The sequence below is a fragment of the Mytilus edulis genome, chromosome 8, assembly GCF_963676685.1.
Source record: "Mytilus edulis chromosome 8, xbMytEdul2.2, whole genome shotgun sequence".
Lineage (NCBI taxonomy): Eukaryota > Metazoa > Mollusca > Bivalvia > Mytilida > Mytilidae > Mytilus > Mytilus edulis.
This window is the reverse complement of record NC_092351.1, coordinates 59760607-59784249: the sequence shown is the minus strand read 5'-3', so window position 1 is coordinate 59784249 and position 23643 is coordinate 59760607. Positions and strand designations below refer to the sequence as shown.

The 23643-nt window shown below is 33.2% G+C and overlaps 1 protein-coding gene across 1 annotated transcript; it reads right to left on the bottom strand.

The window, feature by feature from the left end:
• Positions 1-5473: 5473 nt before the first annotated feature.
• LOC139486013 (alpha-N-acetylgalactosaminidase-like) lies at positions 5474-13629 on the bottom strand. Its single transcript, XM_071270708.1, has 7 exons — positions 13384-13629; positions 11390-11564; positions 10633-10804; positions 10103-10188; positions 8145-8306; positions 7051-7260; positions 5474-6492 (listed from the first exon to the last, which is right to left on the bottom strand). Exons 1-7 carry the CDS (start codon positions 13533-13535, stop codon positions 6211-6213), a joined length of 1239 nt encoding a protein of 412 aa, XP_071126809.1. The 5' UTR covers positions 13536-13629; the 3' UTR covers positions 5474-6210.
• Between the last annotated feature and the right edge of the window lie 10014 nt (positions 13630-23643).

The window sequence follows — 23643 nt, the reverse complement described above, 5'->3', positions numbered from 1 at the left end:
CGTATAAAGGTTTGCATGCGTTATAGGAGCCTGTATTTCAGTGGTTGTCGTTTGTTTATGTGTTACATATTTGTTTTTCGTTCATTTTTTTATATAATTAAGGCCGTTAGTTTTCTCGTTTGAATTGTTTTACATTGTGTTATCGGGGCCTTTTATAGCTGACTATGCGGTATGGGCGTTGCTCATTGTTGAAGGCCGTACGGTGACCCATAAATGTTAATTTCTGTGTCATTTTGGTCTCTTGTGGACAGTTGTTCCATTGGCAATCATATCACATCTTCTTTTTTATATTAGATCCAACGCTGCAATTTTCACAAAACATATCAAATTTTCCACCTCGTCGCACTTACATGTGGATAACATCATTACAGCTGATTTCCTAATGCATGTAGAGCAACACTTTGGTTAGCTTGCTTGCTTTGTTTGTATATTGTACACTCATATTAGGATAACGACAAATTAAATTCAAATATAAAATATACAAGTTAAACTATGCCTATTTATATTGTTTAACGATGTCAATATTATTTTCAAAGCTTGTATAAACAACTATACACACAAAGCAAGCAAGCCAACCAAAGTTTTACTTTGCAAGTATTAGGAAATCAGCTGTAATGATTTTATTCAGTTTGGCAAATTTCCGAGCCCGTTAAAAAACGAAAGCAAAATGAAACTACAGTTGCTGACTTCACTACCTTCAAAACAAAGGGAACAGTTTGGAAGTCTCATATACTGAAATGTGACAAAAATAAATACTTATAGATTTTGTTAACACTGCCATGTATGTAAATATTTTTTCGCCTTTTTTACGAACACAAAATTGAAGGGTCACACATTTGCCTTTAATCATCTATCATGCATTGGTATTCATTTAGTGGATTGGTCAAAAACCTAGTAGGTAAAAATAAATTGCGTCACATGTAAATAAACAATTACATGTGCGAGAGCATAAGTATGCTAATTAGTGCATTTCCATATAAGGTAGTGGTCCCGACCTGTTACCCAGGTGTCAACTTTTTTTTGTCTATCTGCATAAAACAAGAAGGCTAAACTTTTGCAGGAATTCATTTATGTTCATGAATGAAAAATCTCATATGTACATATCTACAGGATGTGGCGTTAATTAATTATTGTATTTATAAATGTATGAACTGTACATGTATGTTTCATTGATATCTGTTTTTACGTAGTAAGTATATCAACATATTTACGCAGTTGTTCTCTTCTTTACCCCTGCGTATATATATTGCCATATTCGGAAAAGCGTCGCCCCCCCCTCCCCCCCCCAAAAAAAACGACTGAAAAAGGGACAACAACAAACCCAACAACACCAAAACTATCATGATTGGCCAAACTTTTCATATTAGCTTGCTATCCTCAATTGCATGTCTAGGGTTCGATCAATGGCAGATCAAACCGAATGTTTTAAGTAACTCGCTTAGTTTTGCTATTTTGTCCCGCTTTAGATATATATTTTTGTCCTAAATTTAGCAATCTTTTTCTAGTTTTCACCCATCAATTTTCTACAAGTTTATGCATCTATAGTGAACCCAAATTCATAAAATTTACAGGGTGCACGTGGCTTATATTGGTGTGTTCTACAAACTATTGGACTATACCGGGATAGAGCGAAACATTTTGACTGCCACTGGAATCAAGAGGGATTTCGAATATGGCCAGAATATGTCCTTAAAATTGCCACCTATTGCCTCTATTACAAATTGTTTCGATGTGTCTAGGTCTTTGGGCAGACAAAGCGCTACTTATCTATCTGAGCCATCGGATTTAATGTTCTCTATGCCTCCCGACTGTAAGTCAACTAGCATACCAATAAATTCAGGAAATAGACATTGACCTTCGGTTGGTATCACGGTTGTATGAAAACCATGCTTCAACCCTTTTCCTGTAGAAGCCATGTTAGTCATGGAACGATATATACGTATCTGTTACACGTATATACACGAAACATTTTTCTTATTGAATCATGTTAGATCTTTTTTATCAGGTGTGTTTTTATTCATTTCATAACTGTGTTTGCAGTTTGTTAGTGTGTCTATGTATTTTCCTGTTCTATTTCATGTAAGGTCAATGGTTCAACACAAAAGTGCCCGGATGTTTAACACCAATCAATCAATCATATGATATTATATATAATATAAGGACAGTAGCTGTTAGCCAACCTATTTCTCTTAGAAAAATCATGTGTGTATTAATCGTTGTGAATGTGTTATACTAGAATGATCCATTATGCATGAGTTCTTGTATCATGATCGAAGATTGTTTTATGATGGTGGAATGTACAAGTGCCCGGCCACGTCCACTCTGTGTTTTTGTTAGATGCATTTATATTTGTATCCATCTGACAACTTAAGCCTCTTTTCACCAATTTTTTTGGTTTTGTTTGTTATTATGTTGTACTGTTGCACCACTGTCACCGTTTAAGGGGGAGGCCGGGGGTTAGGCACCCTTTACAGCGGATTCCATTGAGTGTGTAGCCAAAGGTAATATCTTTGGTTAGCTTGCTTGTTAGCTGAACCGTGAGGTCATTATTAGGTGAGGTATACTACCCGCCTTTCAAAGTAGCATAGTCCAACAGACAGATAGATTGGTTTTCTGTAAGACTAGTCTATTTATAAAGTAGGGTAGTTTACATAACCTAACAATGACTTCACGGTTCATCAAACAAGCAAGCTAACCAAAGATATTACCTTTGGCTACTCACTCAATGGAATCCGCTGTAACATGTTAAACCCCGCTTCTTTCTGTATTTGTCTGTCCTAATTCAAAAGCCTGGAATTCAGTGGTTGTCGTTTGTTGGTGTGTCACGTATTTGTTTTCCGTTCATTATTTAATACATAAATTAGACCGTTGGTTTTTTCGTTTGAATTATTTTACATTTGTCTTTTCGGGGCTTTTTATAGCCGACTACGTGGAACAGGCTTTGTTAATGTTTGAACAAGCGGAAGGTTTTTTTTCTAGCAGATTTTTTCCTAGTAAATTCCTGAATTCAATGCAATCCTTCTAATCCGTGCTGAATGTCAACTATTAATGTTCGTATATACTTAAAACATTTAATAAATAAAAGTATTCTTTGTATTCTAAAATGGCGCTCAATTTCACAGTTATTTTGAAAAAGCAAGAATGCACTAGTAAAAAGAAATGCTCTGACGATTTAGTTAGAGGAAGAAAACATATGTCGTGCATGTACATGTAACTGTATTTAGCACAGTAAAATGTGAATGGGTCATTATAAAAAAAAGTGCAAATTTCGACAAGGTAATATTTTCAAAAATGATGTCATTGTTTAAAACATTTAAAATCCCTCTATTCTATAGCATGGTAGCAACGATATTCAGAAATATGCAATGGGAAAAATTAAGAGTTCCTTCAATTTTAACAATTTTAGGTCATCCTTTGTAGAATCGTGTCAATGGTGTTACCAATTTAAAACATACATTTAGGTACTAAATATTATTGTTTAACATCAAACAACTGTTCCAATTTGTTGTTTAGGTTGAAATTACGACTTATTGACATTTTTCATATAGCTAAAACTTGTGCATTCTATTCAAACATTAATTTCAGAATACATTGTCGTAAATAAGTTGGCTGTCCTAATTTTGGCACTTGCAAATACTAAAAAATACACTCAAACTGAATTTATGTAAAATGTATATGATTAAATGATACTGATATACCTAATCCTTCGTATACGACATAAAAACACTTTTATTTATGAATAAAAAATTTAAAAAATGTCGCATTTTTATATAGTTACACCACTGACCCTTCAGTTACTCCAATGACACAAAAGTTTCACCATTGACATCACATATCAAATTTTACTTTTATTAAGTACTGAACACAAAGCCAACAACACCGAGCAAAAGAAAATGATGAAAAAAATAATTCTTAGGCTAAAAATTCTCAAATTATATAACATAACATCAATAACTAAATATGTCAATAGTGTTACTATATATAGTGTCATTGGTGTTACCAGCATACATCAGTTTGTGAAAACTTTGTATATGTAATACATGATATTGTTAAAACATTGTTAAATAAGTATTGTTTTTCATAATTAATATGATGTTTCGTTTGTTAAACATGAAAGAAACACAAACAATGCTGATTGTCATGATATATTCAGTGGCGTTACTAAACTGGTCAATGGTGTTATTTTATCAATGGTCTCACTATTGACAGTAACACCAATGATTTAAGGTGTATTTTAAGATTTAGTTACGAAATAAGTGCTCAATTCCCCTAATTTATATGGTGTTACTGGTGCATGTTTCTATAATCAATATATTTCATCATTCAAAGTTCAGGACATTTTTTCACAAAATGATTTTTATAAGGGTACACCATGGACACTATTTTCATTGATTACATAGCTTTTACTTACTTTTAAGATTTTTTCACTAAATTTTCAACATAAATGTTTGTTTTCTTTTGCATAACATGCTTACAGGTATAATTGCTAAGGGAGAAACTATTGCAAATGCTGAAATCTTGAGAAAAATAACTCTTATCCTACCAATTTGTCTTTTGGTTACACCATTGACCCTCAAAATGAGACTTTTCCTTTTGGTGAAATTTTTTATTATAAAACCAACATTCACCTCCCAAATCATTAAGGAGTGTTTGTATGTATCAAAATGCAATAACAAATAATAAATCCTAAAAACAAATGATATGAATAATAGTCCTATGTCAGGTCTGAAAGGATTTACAGTAAAAAAATAACAGTTGATTTTGGCTGTACCCAAGGGTTTAAGAAAACATTAAGATGTATTTATAACATTTCATACTGTAAACTGTATATAGTGTATCACAAAACATTCATATCTAACATATGCAAGTGTTATTTTGATATATTTGGATATATTTTCATGTCTTTTGACTTAAACATACCTAATAACATGGTTTTGCATGTTGTTTTATTTTATAATGACCCGTATACCAACCTAAATAGATGAGAAGGGTGAGGTATGGAACGTCGAAGCTGTCTTATGGTACATCCTTCTTTATCATGATGAGGTTTTTCTTTATTATGATGTCTTCTCTCTATTATAATGAGATTTTTCCCTATTATGATGTCGTTCCGCTCCCTGACACTAGACATCTTTTGACAGTTATGTGCCATTTCGGTAGAAGCTAGTGAAGTATATATATATATATATAGTATCAAGGAGCGCAACGACATGGGAACCTTTTGGGTATTTAAGCGCATCACAATAAAGAAAAACGTCATCATGACAAAGAATGAAGTACAATAAGGCAGTTACGGCGTTCCATAGTGCGTGCAGAAAATATCCAATACATTTGATTCTTGGTATGTACTTGTTGTTTTCCCGATCATAATATAGTATTATTATTGTTCTACAGATATTTTGTTTAATATATATTTCAAGTTGTCATAAAGCATGATATTCCAACACATAATTTCAATACGAATTTCAATATATTCAGTTTTATATATTTTATTTTACAATTTTTTAAACATGTACATGTATGTTACACAAGTATATACATTTAATATTTTAACATTTTTCCTACAGCAGTTCATAGTATATTATAACAATACATAGGAATATCGCCTACAAATAATCTCAATACGGTCATACTCCAAATACTTTTTTGGACCACCCATCCTACCACAGCTGCTTGGGTGGTGCGCATGCGTTGCTTTTTTTAAATTTTTCATTAAACATGTTTAACAATTAACCAGGGGTACATTTTCCATCGTGGAGCCACGGAGAATGTATTAGCGGGCGTCCGCGGGTCTTATGACGAGCAGCGAAAAAAAGTATACCATCGGGACATTTTTTTACGAGGGAGAATGTTCTACCAAGGAGCCGCAGAGAAGGTTTTAGCGGGTTCCGGCCGATATTTCGACGACCAAGAGTGGGTAGCAATAGATAGAAATAGATTTGAAGTGGGTAGTAATATTGAGGTCTCAACATTTTAAGAGAGTATTTAAAAATTCATTGCACCACCATGCCTTATAAAACATTTATCATACTGTACATAAACTTTTATATAAGTTAATTGCTATATTGTATATAGATATATAAAAGTTGTGGTATGAGTGCCAATGAGACAACTCTCCATTCAAGTCATAATTTGTAAAAAGTACCACCTTGCTTCTTCATACATTTACTTTTATACAACTTATTCTTTAGTGGTTTTATAGTGTCAACATCAGAACACAATGAGTTCCTTTTCTGTTACAGGGGTAGCTACAGCAAGAAATAGATTTGTAGGAGGTATTCTGATAACAAGAGAGTCTGATAATTTGTATGGTCCGTATGATATTCCAGTGAATATCTCCTTCATGGTGTACCCATTTTCATCCGTTAGTCCTAGTTGAGACATGGTCCGATTGACCGTCTGCAGCAAACCACCAACATTCTTATTAAATATTCCAACTGCATATCTTCCTTTAGGACTTAATGGGCGGAGCCAACTTTCCAGTTTAACAGCCTGAAAAAAAATTACGAAGTAAAACATTTAGCAACATATGTTTTTATTACAATTCTTTTTTCCAAAATATTTGTTGCATAACTTTTGTACTCAGTATAATTATTGATAATTTTATAAAAGAAAATTGCATATACATTGTTTTATGAAAAACAAGCATAAGTGCACAAATGAGATTTTGACTTATAATTTAAAATAAATCATAAACAAGTTTTCGAAAAAAGAGGTGGTATATATAACCATTACCATGCTGCCTACTAAATAAAAATCAATTCATTGCAGCAGTTTTTGAGAAAAGTACGATGAAAATATTTCAAGTTTTGATGAACGGACGGACGGACGGACGGACGTAAAAGGTGATTTTAAAATAGCCTAACACTTACAGAGCTCTTTAATTAATGTACAAAGAGCATGTCCTCCAGATTAATGCATTGAGAACTTAAATGAAGTTTGTATACAGATATGCAGAAATATTGTTACGAGTTATAAAAAAGTATTGCACGGTGACAACATGCTTAGAAGCTTATTTAAACAAATTGTAGTTGGCATGGCATTACTTACATAATCATCTATATTCCAGATTCTTCTACCAGCAATACCGAGTGAGTCCTGATGTATTGCCAATACCTCTTTATTTAACAACAACTGTTTCGCTATCGGATCAATGTTCCTGAGATCTACCGACATAAACAACGGTGACGCCATTATAGCCCACAATCCAATCTGTGTCTGCTGCTGTCCCGCACTTAATGAGAAATCACCAACTATTAGCTACAATTTAAAGAAAAAATATAAATTTCATCACGAAATCCCCCCCAAAAATATGTATGCTTGTTAAGAGTTGACAGATTTATTGATTGATGTTTAACGCCACTGTCAGCACAATTGCACTAGTTCGTGAAGGTCAGTTTTAATTGGTGGAGGTAACCGCCTGTTGAGAATCAGCAATGTTTGATTGGAAGCTAGAAACAACAAACAATGATGTGTAACGAACCAATGACAAGATGAACTAATCTTTAAACATTATACATTTAAAATTTAAAGAAATGTTAATAAAGAGCTAATGAGCACATTACCAGTGCTGCTTATTTTTCGGTAATGGCTTTTTATGACCTATTGAAGTCTTCGATGACAAGATTAGTAGGTGATACGGGGAAAATATTTTCCCATGTTTGGTACGAAAAAAAAGGAGTCCGGCAAACTCAAGTCCAGAGACCGGAAACGAAAAAAAATATAGCAATTTATCCGTTTATAAAGGGGCATAACTCTAAAAAGGAACAGGTGACGCCACTAAAATTCACACTTGGTATGTATTTAGTTGTAATACGTATTGTGTATAAGTGTCATAACATTTCGTTGAGGCAAACTTAAGTTATAGAACGGAAACAAACTTTAGGACGTACGGACGGACGTACATATAGACGGACAAGGGTAAAACTTAATGCCCCCTCCGCTACGAGGACATAAGAAGAGAGACAGTCTATTTGTGTTGATTTATTAAAAAAAAAAAAAACCACCATGCTAGTAAGGATTTGCGTATTGAAATCTCGTGGTTTATTCGTTTTTTCTTACGCAGCGAGTGCAATGATTTGTATAGTTATATTTTTGCCTTGATCATACTATATAAATACTTGATGTTAGTAAACAAATCTAACCTGATCTGCATCGTTCCATCCACCAGGCCCAGCAATTTCCAGGAAATTCTTGTCGTTTTTGCCATAAAACTCAATGATGTTAAAGACATATTTCCAGTTGTCTTCTACGTCTTCATAATTGCGCCACATATTACAATATTTTTTTACTAAATTGTAGTCAACCTGAAAGGAGCGGACTCTTGAATTTTGTGTATTTTGTTACCCTTTACAAGGATCTGGATTGGGTGGATCATTTTTCTGTATCCTTTATACTGTTTGACCATTAATCTTTATTATTCACAGCAGATTCCATTAAGTTTGTAGGAAAAAGTAATATCTGTGGTTAGCTTGCTAGCTTGCTGAACCGTGAAGTCATTATTGGGTAAGAAATACTAGTACCCTCCTTTCAAGGTAGCCTGGTCATACATACAGATAGATTGGTTATCTGTCGAACTAGTCTACTCTTAAAAGAGGGTAGTTAACCTAACCTAATAATAACTTCGCAGTTCAGCTAGCAAGCAAGCTAACTAAAGATACTACCTTTGTCTACAAACTCAATGGAATATGCTGTAAATCGAAGTATCTAATTTTTTCTTCTCTTTCTTTTTTTTGGTCCATTTTTCTCTATTCATTATATGTTTTGGTCATTATTCTTTATTCGGTAATCCTCTACCCAAACCGTCTTTAATACCGTTATTTAAATGACTTGACAGTTGCATGTATGTGTAAAGGAGGAGGACTGAGTATAAAATAAACAGCTGCGCCATGAGCGCATGATATGCCCGACGTCTTGTGTGGAAGTTTTATGCAATGATCATAAATAGTTTCTGAGAAAGTTTTAAGCAATTACCATTTATTGCTTTTGAGACACGGCGAGACATGTGAAACCCCCCCCCCCCCCCCCCACCCTGTTTTCTTTTTACAAATATCACTAAAATAAAATTTTGAATCAAACCAAAAAGTATACAGATCTTTAGATTAATATAACAAAGAAGTGTGTACAGTTTCAAGCAATAATCATAAATTGTTTTTGAGATACGGCGCGACATGTAAAAAAAAACCTCCGCTTTTTTACAAAATACTCAATAACTCAAAAATAAAATTTTGAGTCATCACCAAAAAGTATACAGATCTTTAGATTTATATAACAAAGAAGTGTTTAAAGTTTTAAGCAATAATCATAAATCGTTTTTGAGATACGGCACGACATGTAAAAAACCCCTCCCCTTTTTTACAAAATACTCAATAACTCAAAAATGAAATTTTGAATCATCACCAAAAAGTATACAGATATTAAGATTAATATAACTAAGAAGTGTGTAAAGTTTTAAGCAATAATCAAGAATCGTTTTTGAGATACGGTGCGACATGTGAAAAAAAAAAACACACCCCTGTTTTAGTTACAAAGTGCCGTAACTCAAAAAGTTTAAATCTTATTTTCACCAAAAAGTATACAGATCGTTTGACCATCATAAAAAACAACTATATTAAGTTTCATGAAATTTAGATAAGTCGTTCTCAAGTTACGGTGCGACATGTTTACGCCGGACAGACGGACGGACAGACAGACAGACGGACGGACGGACGGACACCGGACATTTGTATACCATAATACGTCCCGTCAAAATTTTGACGGGCGTATAAAAAGAAGTAGCTCAATCCTGTCACATCTTTGTGTGTGTATCCAAGGTCAGTAATCTAATTGCATTGCTGCCCAAATAACGTATTAAACAAATGTATTTGTTGAAATTGGCGCAGCATGCAGTTGTTATTATAATGTGTACATGTTTCGTTATGGGAGATTTTGATGATGATCGCATATCTTAGATATTTTCTGGTAGATATGTGTAATCAATATATTATAGAGGACAACTCCATTGATGAAGAAAATCTAAGAAGACGCCAAAATATATACGCATCGTAATTAACGAAAGTTGAATTTCCTTATTTGGTCGTATCAAAATTAACATTAAAATCACCTTTGGTCCCATACAGATAGCTAAAGCACAATCATACAATATTGGTCGTCCCGTCTTGTTGAGATGCATCCCCATCTGTTCAAAACCTGTAATCGATTCATTAAAAAACAATTATGTTCTTCATTATACAAAAAAAAAAGGTTTATTGTTTTGTATCCTTTCAATCGATAGTGTACTCCCCAAAATAAATGTCTATTTTTTGTAGATATTTGTAGATGTAAATAAACGGAGAATGTTTATGGAACACATATGATGCCCCCACTTGCAAATTATGTTATAAAGGGGCATTACTTGAGAAACGGTTAAAATTCGAACTTGATATGTGTTGTGGTAATAAGCAATGTTTATGAGTTTCAAAATATTTAGTTGCGACAAATAAACTGAAATTGGAGAACAGAAGTAATTTTAGGGACGTACATGTACGCATGTGAGTATAACCATAACATAAAAAAGTCGCTATACATATAGTCTCAATATCAAAAGTCGCTATACATATGTACCTGTAGACTCGATATCAAAAATTGCTATACCTGTAACAAAGTTTGGCCCTGGGTTACAGCAATCAAATTTCAACATATCAACGCCCCATTCAGCATATGTTGCAGCATCGCGAGCCATGTGATACTTGTTTCCAGGGTAACCCTTGCATGTCTTATTGCCAACACTTCCGTAAATACCAAACTTCAGACCTCTTGAGTGTACCTGGTTTAAACAAAGCAATAACGATTAACAACAATCGGAATAAAAAATGATCTGCAATTACATTTAACCTCCTTCTACGATACAGATAATAAATAAATAATATATTTAAAGATAGACATATTCTTCGGTTAGATAGTCCAGTGTTTTCAGTCAAGATACTGTGTCTTTACAATTGGAACGGTAGCAAAACCTAGACTTTGCTATGTGTGTAATTTGTTTACTCATTGCAGTATAGATTACAAGTGTTAATTCCATACGCTTGTCAATTAAAAAGCTATCTAATTGTTAAGATAAATGTAGGGATCTTTTGAAATTAAACAATTTTTTATACTATCATAGTACATACTGCATTCATTAGTTTTGGATTGATAGAAACAAATTATGAGATGGGGACATTTTTTCTCCAAAATTATAAATTTTTACCACTACAACATTACATCTTTGTATCACCCCTTCCTCCCTTATCAAACATCCAGTAAAAGTGACATAACGACACCATTCTTGTGAAAATAAAAAGACTTGTTATTATTTTTCTTCAGTTATGCTTATCATCAAAACAGAATTAACACGGTATGGTTGACTTACGTAATCAATAACTGCTTTCATACCATTCGGAAACCTTTCGGGATCAGTTACCAGAGTTCCCATTTGGCTTCTTTCTTTTGCCATCCAGCAGTCGTCGACCGATAAATATTCATATCCCGCTTCCAAGTAACCATCTTCTGCCATTCTATCTGCCATTTGCATAAGCAGGTTGGCGCTAAAAATACAGGTTAATATATGTCAATATCTCAAGTCAGGAGTCTACCAGGTTTCTTTTAATTTGTCACATTTGTTTTTTGATTATTTGTTTTGGTCATAAATGATATTTTTTGTTGGATTTGTTTTTGATTTGATCTTGTCGAGGGCTTTTATAGCTGACTATACGGAATATTTGTTCTTGGTGAAGGCCATATGGTGACTCATATATATGTTAAATCCATGTCATTTGGACTCTTATGGTAGTTTTCTCATTGCCAAGCAAGGAAAGTAACGTATTTATGAGATGTTGATTTCCCCTTCTTTATACATTCGTACAAGAACGACGCGCGGATTAATAGTGCAAACTCACAAAGTGTCACACGAAGGACAACTCATCTTATTGATAGCTGTTGTCTGCTCTATGGTCGGGTTGTTGTCTCTTTGATAGCTATTGTCTGCTCTATTGTCGGGTTGTTGTCTCTTTGACACATACCCCATTTCCATTCCCAATTTCATCTTACTCTGAAACAATAGCGTGACTCAGAGCCAATCATGTAGTGTTTATTTTTACTCATTCGTAGCATTTTTAGGTCAGAATCAGTAAGTACCACTTTACAGTCGTTGGTTTGGCACATACGGGAATTTTAACCTCACATATGTATTAGGCAATAAAGATCCAGAAAAAATATAAATATTCAAAATATAATTTGACAGAGAGTTTAAGACATTTTTTGTTATCCACTAACATAGCGCGAAACTGTTTGTAAATATGAGTTATTCCATGAAAGCACAAACTAACCATGGGTACCTTTGTCGACCGCTCATGAATATTGAAATAACTCTTATGTGTGGAGTAGTTACTGATGCCCAATGGAGATTTTCAATTACATAATGCCTTAAAACAATAATTCCCTATGTTTTTTTTTATTTCAGTCTGTAAGGAGATGTGGTATGATTGCCAATAAGACAACTATCCACTAAAGTTGACATGAGATGGATGTAAGCCATTATACGCAACCATACAACCTTCAACAATGAGAAAAACAAATACCTCAAAGTCAGCTAAAACAGGCCCGACAAAAAAGAAAGAAAGAAACAATTCAATTAAGAAAAATACCACGACAACCACTGAGCTACAGTCTCCCAATTTTGGACAGGCACATGTTGAAGATCATACGTAGACCTTTAGTTGTGACATTTGGTTTCTTATGGAGAGTTGTCTCAATAGCAATCATACCACATTTATTTTTCTCATACATACAGAATGTGGCGGGGCTATACATGTTCGTGAGCGCTCAACCCTCCCCTAAACTGTGACATTGGTGCAACAGCACAACATAAGAACAAACTACATGTATAACGTCAATTGAAAAATATTAACTCATTAAATCGATACAAACAAAAATACAGCTACATTTGTAAGTACAAATATGAGAATGTCTGTTTATCATGATGCCCGAAAAAAATCATGATGCATAGGAGAAATTTATCTCTTTTTACATAATGAGTATTTATAATGATGCCCATAAGGACCTGAGATCAACCCAGTTTTTGGTGAGGTTCGTGTTTTTAGTCTATAGTTTTCTATGTTGTGTCTTTCATACTACTACTTGTCTGTTTGTATTTTTCTATTTTTAGCGTTAATAAGAAGCATAGACTCAGAGCATAGAGTATACATGTCGACAAAGTATATAGTATACAGTCACGTGCAAATGTGTGTCTTAAGACAGCTCTTTGCATACGGCGTGTGAGACCCCGTCTCTAACATGCATTATGGGCTAAACATGATTTTGTCAATAGATCGATAGATGCACTGAATGACTATAATAAAACCTTACCTGATGCAGTTATGTGGGTCATTTTTACAGTCGATGTTGCATCTAAACCTTTCCCAAGACATCCAACCCATGGGCGGAGTTCTGGCCAAACCATTATCTAAACCAATACTAAACGGTAGCAAAACACACAATATGAAGACTGACCACATCATTGTTGTACAATACACAAATGAATACACGTAAAAGATCACAATAAAGGTATTTATATGTGTTTACATCCGTATAAAAATAGTATTGATTTTTAGGATAGATGTCAATGTATCAGGTAAATTTAATGGTCGTTCTGTTGTATCTTATCACGTGTTTTTTTAAGTGGACAGTGGTCAACATCTTAATCTGTTAATGACTTAACGGTCGACAAGAAGGGTATTAGTGAAATATTAAAAGTAAACTATTTATAAATAGATTTAATTCCTTTTTTAAAAGTTTAAACTTGTTTTCAAATTTTTCGTTTGCTTTTAAAATACATACAAAAAATCACGACGATTTAAATTAATCAATTCGCTAAGAACACAAAAAATAGAATAAGTAGAAAAGATGGATCATTATGTTTAATTAAATATACTTTACGAATTATAATCTTGATTTTCGAAATAGATCGTAGAGGGTTGTAAATGCACGTAAGCATAAAGATTGAAATACGGAAGAAATGAAAAGATGAAAATATAATTTCATTTGGATTGTCATGAGATCTATACATGATTTGTAAATAGTACCGCCCTGGACTTATGGCCACACATCTTTACTCAGTAATCGAAGAACAGTAATATATGTGCTCGAAAGATCAAATCCTGGTGTTGAAGTCATAAAACTTTGCTTTGTGCTCGAAGCACAAAACTCATGCTCGAAACATGAAATCCAACATTTTGATTGGTTGATTTTGGAGTATGAGTACAAAAAGCTGAATCGAAAGTGAGTTTGAGTTTTAGTACGACAATCGTACTCGAAATTATTATTGCCTTTACTTGCATGAAATATATGACAATTGACGTTAATCAATCAATAATCAATCAATATGTATGCACTTTTAATCTGTGCATAATCAGTCGAATACTGAACGGTCATCTTTAGTTACAAACTTTAACGTAATATTGCCTTCGGTAGCAAGTTGTCTTACGGACAAACATACATGTACGGCATATTCTTTTTTTCATATTACAGTAAACAGAAAATGTTATAAAATCGTCCTGTCCTGTTTCTGAGGTTGTTTGGAATCCTCTGGAAGTACAGCAACCGATATTATAAAGTCTGGTACAATGTCGTTTGGGGATTTTTGCGCAAGGAACTTGACTCGTTAACCCCGCCACATGATCACAAGACAGATTTGGCTGTATATCATATTTTTTTTGTTTTATTTTATTATTTTGTACATAATACGAATTAGGCCGTTATTTTTTTTGTTTGTTCGTATTGGTTTACAATTGCCATTTTGTGGCCTTTGTTTTTTTAAGCTTACTAAGCGGTGTGGGTTTTTTCATTTGTCTCTGGTGGATAGTTTTCATTGGTTATCGTACCACATTTTCTTTTTTATATCATATTTCATAGTGTTTTTTTAATGGGCTTATCACTTGATCTTTTTTTAACGAATTTGTCTTTTTAACGTTAAAAAATGTGACCTGCCCCAAATAACATTTTACAAACTTGTCAATAAAATTGAGAATGGAAATGGGGAATGCGTCAAAGAGACAACAACCCGACCATAGAAAAAACAACAGCAGAAGGTCACCAACAGGTCTTCAATGTAGCGAGAAATTCCCGAACCCGGAGGCGTCCTTCAGCTGGCCCCTAAACAAATATAATACTAGTTCAATGATAACGAACGCCATACTAATTAATTTCCAAATTGTACACAAGAAACTAAAATTAAAATCGTACAAGACTAACAAAGGCCAGAGGCTCCTGACCTGGGACAGGCAAAAATGCGGCGGGGTTAAACATGTTTATGAGATCTCAACCCTCCCCCTATACATCTAGCCAATGTAGAAAAGTAAACGCATAACAATACGCTCATTTAAAATTCAGTTCAAGAGAAGTCTGAGTCTGATGTCAGAAGATGAAACCATAGAAAATAAAGAAAATGACAATAACAACAGACTACTAGCAGTTAACTGACATGACAGCTCAAGACTTCAATTAAACTGCTTGAAAGATTATGATTTCATCATATGAATATCAGGCACAATCCGTCCGATTAGGTGGTGAAACAAAGAAAATTTGTGTTTTATAATAATAACACAAATATAATGCGATTACTCGATTGTTTTTATTTCATTTTCATTAAAGTACAGATCCTGTTTGTCCAAGTTGTTCAACTTTTGTCTAATGACCTGAGTGTAATTAAATCAGATTGTGTTGTTGACTGTCAGTGTCGAAAGTCGTACGGTGACCTATAGTTGGTTAGTTCTTTGTCGTCTGACTGGTCACTGGTCTCTAATCGTTGGTAATCATGCTAATATTAGATATAGGAAGATGTGGTGTGAGTTTTTATATATAAATCTACTTAATTTTGTATCAGATGCTAACCATATCAGGAACAATTTTAAACACATTGGTTTACTCTATTAACATGATCATACCTGCCAACTTTCACGATTTAGGCGTGTATTACACGATTTTGACCCTTTGTCACGATTGCACGATCGTGATCGTGAAAAACCCTCTAAAACACGATTTTGTGAAAATCTACACGAAAAATATGACGGTTCCCGATTTTGAACTGTGTCCAAGGAAGACATTTGTGTTCAGCCAATCAAATTCTATGTTTCTCATGATCAAATTAATCAGCCAATCAAAACCGTTTTCTCTCAAGATAATTCTAACATCCTAGATTTTGAACTTGTGTTGATTTCCTCTGTTTTTTAAAATCGTGAACATGGCAAATGGTTTTTTTTACCTGCAAGGAGGTTCTTATACAGAATAAGAATAAAAGCATGGCTGATTGACAAACTTCAATGATGCAGTACTACCATAAAGATAATAAATAGTAGTTTATTCACTAATTTATTGATATTACTCTTGCTGTAACAAATGATATGTATTTTTCACATGGACAAAACAAAAAACCCCACATGAGGAATCACTTAAATGAGGGATTTCCCTTAGTCAAGGGGGCATTTTACCTCTGTGAAAAATAAAAATGAAAAATGTAGATTTTTATTTAACTTAAAAATGGGAAATTCTGACATTATATTTAGAACTACATTTCTAAATGTAGGGTCCAATTATTTTGAAAAATAAAAAAGATATACATGATATATTAGGCCAAGAACATACCAAAATTCTTGGACATGTGTTGACCATATTATACCAGATAGATGACATGTGTTGACCATATTATACCAGATAGATAATAAGATGTATAATTCTTTGGGAAAAGTTTCTTCAAATGATATGAATATTAGAATATGTGCTCATTTTTACTTAAAAAGTGGTTTTTAATGTCCTTACATTGAGGGGATACCCCTAGGTGTTGTTCCCAACCTGATAAAGGTCTTTCTTTGTGCATAATTTTAAATTAGAAAAGTCAACAATTATTTAATATCCTTACACATGAAATTAATTCCTGGTCTTGTAGCTACATGTTCATCTTTTTTACTGATATATAATAACTAGAATCATGCAAATAAACTTTAGAAAAGGCATGTAAGCTCATCTTACAAATATGACACTTTTTCTAGACCACAAAACAGCACACGCAAAATAGTCGTCGCAAAGAATTGTAACCTTTGAAATTGTTGTCGCGCACTAAAACCCCCATGGGCACTTTCAAAACTTGGCAGGTATGCATGATTAAAAACTTCATATTTAGTATCAAACAGTACATATTTTTCAAATTTAATACTCAGTTCATTCATCACAGTTAAAAGAAGTTTGACTTGGGTTCTTTACCGACACACATTCTTTGATCCTGAATAATATGATTCAGTATCGTTCTGTTTGTTTTGCTTCGCATCACGGTGCGGGGCTATTAGTATCAGTCGACATACACGCCATCTTGAGGGAAAACGGCACTATTTATTCTACCATAGTCGACAATACTAACATTTTCTTAATCTACCACTTTTTATAATAAAAACCTGGATAAAACAGTTATGTGTAGTGTTAGTACTTTATTATTCTGTTTTAGAAATTGAAGCCAAATAGTATCATGACCAACTGCCAAAGGAGCTTGTTTATCTTATCCATGCCCACCATCATTTTACACCAAATTTATGAAATTTGGTAGTCTTTTCAAATAATTCTCTAGAAAATATTTCAATAGGTTTCAAAATTTATATTGTAAATATACACAATGCTGTTACTCATATATAAATACAAAATATATTGTACCCTTACATCCAACCACAGCGCTCCTAATTTGACTTCCGTCACCTGTCTTGGGTACACAAAAGGTCAACCTAATGCTGGGAAAATGTAATAGTACTATTTTCCCTTGCAGTAAGTACTTATCACGAAATATTCTGATTGGTTGCTTTATGATGCGGCTGAGATACACAAACAGCTATTGGCTTGAATGAGAGAAATAATAACAGACTTTTCTCGTCTCAGGATCAGACATCAAATGCCTGAAAATTAACTATGTGTATTACAGTCCCTATCAACTGTTATTAATTCTTTTTACTTTGCATAAATTGCACACTGAAATTCAAAAGTGAAATATCAATCTTTAATACGCGTTAATGTGATTTGTTGATCTGCAATATCATACAGTGGAGATCACTTCTAACCTCTCATTAAATCTGTCAGAAGAACTGTTCTAGAACAGTACGTAGAACTGTCAGCCTGACACCTTTTAGTCAGTTCTAGGTTAGAACTGTTCTAGCTAGAACTGCTTTGGTCAGTTCTACCTACAACTGATTTGGACAGTTCTACCTAGAACTGATCCTGACAGTTCTACCCTAGAACAGTTTTAGACAGTTCTAGCTAGAACTGACCAAATATTTGGTCAGTTCTACTTCTAGAACAGTTCTACGGTTAGAATTGATTTCTAATTCTACGGCTAGAATTGATTTTTATAAATTCTACGGCCAGAATTGATTTATAAATTCTACGGCTAAAATTGATTTATGAATTCTACTGCTAAAATTGATTTATAAATTCTACGGCTTAAATTGATTTTTATAAATTCTACGGCCAGAATTAATTTTTATAAATTCTACGGCCAGAATTGATTTATAAATTCTACGGCTAAAATTGATTTATAAATTCTGCGGCTAAAATTGATTTATAAATTCTACGGCTAGAGTTGATTTATAAGTTAGTTTTAAAGTCATAAGAAACGAGTGACCGGTGAAAAATATTGTTCTTCCAATTCTTAAACCAATGCATACAAACATCATAAACTTAGTCTTCTGTTCTCGAATTTATCATTTTTTTCGTGTAAATACCGTATAATCGTCAATTTTTTTTTCAATCGGTCAGTGTTGTTGTGAAAATATGGCAGGTAATTAAAGTTCGTGTTTTAAAGCCGAAGTTTAACGATTGTCACCTGTTTGTCAACAATTGACGAAAAATAAACAAAAAAGCATGGAAATTGAGCACGTGTTTAACATGTAAATTCAGATAATAGTTTATTTTAAGGACATCCATGCGTATTGTGGTCACCGGATTTTTACGAGATGGGTCACACTGAGGTCATCTTGCATACGGAAAATATATCGGGGGAATAGCTTGCTGGAAGGAAGCAATTCAAATAAAGTAAACTTCTTCTAAATATGAATAAATTAAAGAATTTTCTTCAGAAAAAAGTATATGTACATAAGTTTTACAATGAAAACTATCCATTGAGTTATAAAAAACATATGCAATATTTTTTTTGGATTTGAGGTTTCTTATGACTTTAAGAACACTTTGCCTTTTAAATATAAAAGGTTGGGTAAAAAAGCGATTTAAATTATATAGAGTTTTCACGGGTGTCATTCGGTTTATCGAGAGAAATGATCGTGAAAGAATATCTAACGGCGGTCAAGTATTGAGAGACGATCGTGAAAGTTCTGGTAACGGATCGTGAAAGACATTTCATATAAATTCTAGTTCAGAATCTTTGAAAAAATCGCTTAATTTTCAAAACGCGGAACAAATCCGAACAAAAAATTATGTCTGTCAAAATGGTTTAACTTCCTCATCATAACTGTGAAATAAGATAAAGAAAATATGCAGTACTTTATGAAAAAAAACACAAAAGGCGCAATGCATGTCTATGAAATTAATTACAAATAACACGCTTTATGTACCTATAATGGTCATATTTCAGTTTATTATGATATATTTGAAATTTAATCTTTGGTGTATCTGATTGTACAGTAAAATCAAAGTATGTTCTTCCCTTAAAAGCATAAATTTGTATTTGAAAACCTTGAATTTGTTGAATTTCCATCAAACTTGATCGTGAAAGATCAGGCAACGCATTATTTTAATCGTGAAAGATAATGCGTGACCAGACTTAATACTAGTAATCAGAAATCTGTATTTCTTTTACCATTTGATAAACCTGCAACTGGTTGATGCCTGTAACTATTTTGATAAGAATGAACATTAAAACTATTATTTTTTTTCTATTCAACACTTTACCTCGAAAGTAAAAAAAACCAACAACTAAAAACGTGTCTAAATAAGTGTGAACGATTTAGCTCTGAGATTCGGGCAAGTGCAATTCAGGCAGACCGACACTATTTAGCCAATAATATGGATATGCAACGTGTAAACCAAAATGATATCCATCAAACAAAAAATTACAGCAAAACAGCATCTTTCATGAGTAATTTGAGATTGAACGATAACCAACATTTTGTGCAACAGTACTTTCTTAAGTTCTTTGTATACAACGCAAATGTGGATTGATTTAACTATATACTACAGACTATAGAATACCAGAGCGCAAATGCTGTAATGTCTCGTCTGCTTTACTTATGATAGTCTATAATATCAAGGGTTTTACTAGAAGTGTCAAATGCGCTTAAGATTGTCAATGGTTCATAAAAAGAGTGCAAGGTCAGAATACCATGCCATACAGATCTCTACAAATATCCTGTACACCAAATAAATGTGTTCCGATTCTTACAGTGCCTTAGAAACTGACAAATTTAAAAGTTATGCTTGGCCAATTAATTCGGAACATAAGGTCAAAAGTATATGAACCCTGACGGACAGCCAGACATAGACATCTTACTATCATGCAATATATCAAATACAATTGAAGTCATTATGGTCATATATGAAACATGCAGACAGACATGTACACCATACACGAAATACCTTGGCGCTATAGCATACAGGTATATATCCAAAAGGCTAAACAACATAAAATGAACACGATGCATGATAATGAGTTAGATGTTATTTGAAACCTTGCAGAAGTCGAAAATGTACACCTTACAATCATAACAACAGACAGTTATCCTAAAGCTTAACGAATCCGCGATACGGACTTGACTACAAAATGAATCTTCATCCATTAAATGAGGCAAATTCGGGGTCAGGTGAATCCCGTCTGACGGACATGTAGTTTATAGGATCCAATATACAAAATGTGGGTATCCTATAACTCGTGATAAGTGAGTACTTTACATGACAATAAAAAACTACAATCCTACAATCATCCAACTATTTTACATTTCATTTTCTGAAAATATTAATACTTTGAAATGCTTAAACCTATTGAGGATGTTGACCTATCTAGCTTTTCTCAATACCAATAACAAATATTAATTATGATATAATTGAAGAATAATTTGAACATCTTTTTAGCATCAGATCTTTCACGATCCTTTTCACGATCTTCAAAAATGCGGTACGTGATTTTTCACGATCCGAAAAATCAATTTTTGTGTAAATAATTCTTTATTTACCAAGTTTCAGACTATGTGTATACAAAACAACTATGAGAACCATTTGATTAATTCAAATAGAATGCCCTTATTCGGATAAAAGTAGTTTTTCTAGTCGAATTTGTGAAAAAATCATGTTTGTTTACATTTTTTATGTCATTGAAATGTCGAGAAGCAATCTGCCTTTTGTTGTTTTGTAATAACTATGTACTTTTAAAACTGGATATTCTCACATACTGATCATAATTTTGAACCATTTTGACAGACAGTTTTACTTTGTCGTTAATTTGTCTGTGTAATTAATTAAACTAGAATATCTATTGACCTTTCATATGTCTTCTCGATTAAATGTCTTTCACGATCCGTTACTAGAACTTTCACGATCGTCTCTCAATACTTGACCGCCGTTAGATATTCTTTCACGATCATTTCTCTCGATAAACCGAATGACACCCGTGGTTTTGCTATTTTGCCGGTTTTATTTCAGATTTATAATCGGCAAGACTTAGGCAGCAATCATTTGATTTTCTTTGGAGGGGGGGGGGGGGGGGTAGGCTATGTTTTTTTTTGAAAAAAAAGTTTGTTTCCAGTTTTTGGTGAAAAAAAAATAATTTGTTTTGGACCCTGAGAAAAAAAAAAATGTTTGGTTTGTTTCATCCTCAGCTGCCACTATATGTAATGCTAAAATTGAAGGAAAAAATTGTTTTCGGTTTGTCGCTAAAAAATAGATTGTTCTTCGCCGAAGGCGAAAAAAAAAGTTAGTACAGAAACAAAACCTATAGCCCCCCCCCTTCCCCCCAGAAAATCAAATGGTTGCTGCCTTAGAGAACATGTTTAACCTGTTAACTCCGCCATATTATGCATGTATGTGCCTGTTCCAAGTCAGGAGCATGTTATTCAGTGATTTTCTTTTGTTGCTGTGTTACATAAATTTTTGTTTTTCTCTCAATTTTTGTACATAAATTAGGCCGTTAGTATTAGGGGGGTGGGGGTCATTATTATTTGAATTGTTTTACATTTGTTATTCCGGGAGTCAGGATGGCTCATTATCACATAGCAAAATAATCGGACCTCAATAACCAATATAATATCTATTTACGAGTAGTTTTCATACCTCGGACGACCTGTTTAACAAAAATCTTTTGACCGCATCAATCTAAACTGCCTTTATTTGCCTTTTCTTTCTGGAAATCTATATAGCAACCCCTGGACCCCCTCCACTTGATCCTCCAATGAGCATGTCCTTGTTTTATTCAAAATATTGAATCATAAACAAATATCAGTAGTTTTTATACTTCAGACTGAGTCGTGTAATAAAATCTTTTGACTGCATCAACCAAAACTTACCATATTTGCTTTTTATTATGTCCATCTATATAGCTGCACAGCAATTCAGTTATAATTATTTTGAGTTCGAGAGGGAATGTAGTATATAAATAACTGCAATATTGGAAATCAATGACCATAATTTTTTTTTTCGCATTAATTGAGGGTGCCAGCATTTCCTTTTTTTATTCAAAATATCGCATCAGAAACAAATATCAGTAGTTTTCATACCTCAGACTGACTCATGTAACAAAATTATTTGTCTGTATCAATCAAAACTGACCATATTTGACAGCATCAACCAAAACTGACCATATTTGACCACTTAAACCAAAACTGACCATATTTGCTCTTTTTTTATACAACTCTTATAGTCGCATAGTAAATCTGTAATATTTTTATGTAAGGATGGAGTGTATAATCATTATAATACAAATGATCTATATTATAGGGTTATTGCATGAATATTGGGGAACATTGTTCAGAGTAGAATTTTATATTGCGCGTGCTTATATTTTTATATCAGGATGGATTGTTCAATATAAAGGAAAGCAACATTGAAAAACAAAATTATGCTCGCATCAGTTTAAAGTGCCAGCATGTCCTCTTTTTAATCAAAATTTTGAATCGTAAACTAATTTCAGTAGTTTTGATATCTCAGACTGACTCATGGATATAATAAAATTATTTGTCCGCTTCAACCAAAACCATGAAAACTGACCATATTTGACCGCATCAACCAAAACTGACCATATGTGACAGCATCAACCAAAACTGACCATATTTACACTTTATAATGTAAATCTTAATATATATATATATATTTATAGCCGCATAGTAAATCACTTATACATGTAGTTACATGATGGATTGTATAATTCAAATGACAGCAATATTGTAACACATTGGCTAAAAAAAAATGTTCACAGCAATTTAGAGTACCAGCAATTTTCTCTTTTTATTCAAAAATTTGAATTGTAAACAAATTTCAGTAGTTTCGATATACATGTATCAGACTGAGTCGTTTTAACAAAATTACTTGACCATATCAACCAAAACTGAACTTATTTACACTCAGTGATATTGTTGGCTTTTTTCAAAACTACCT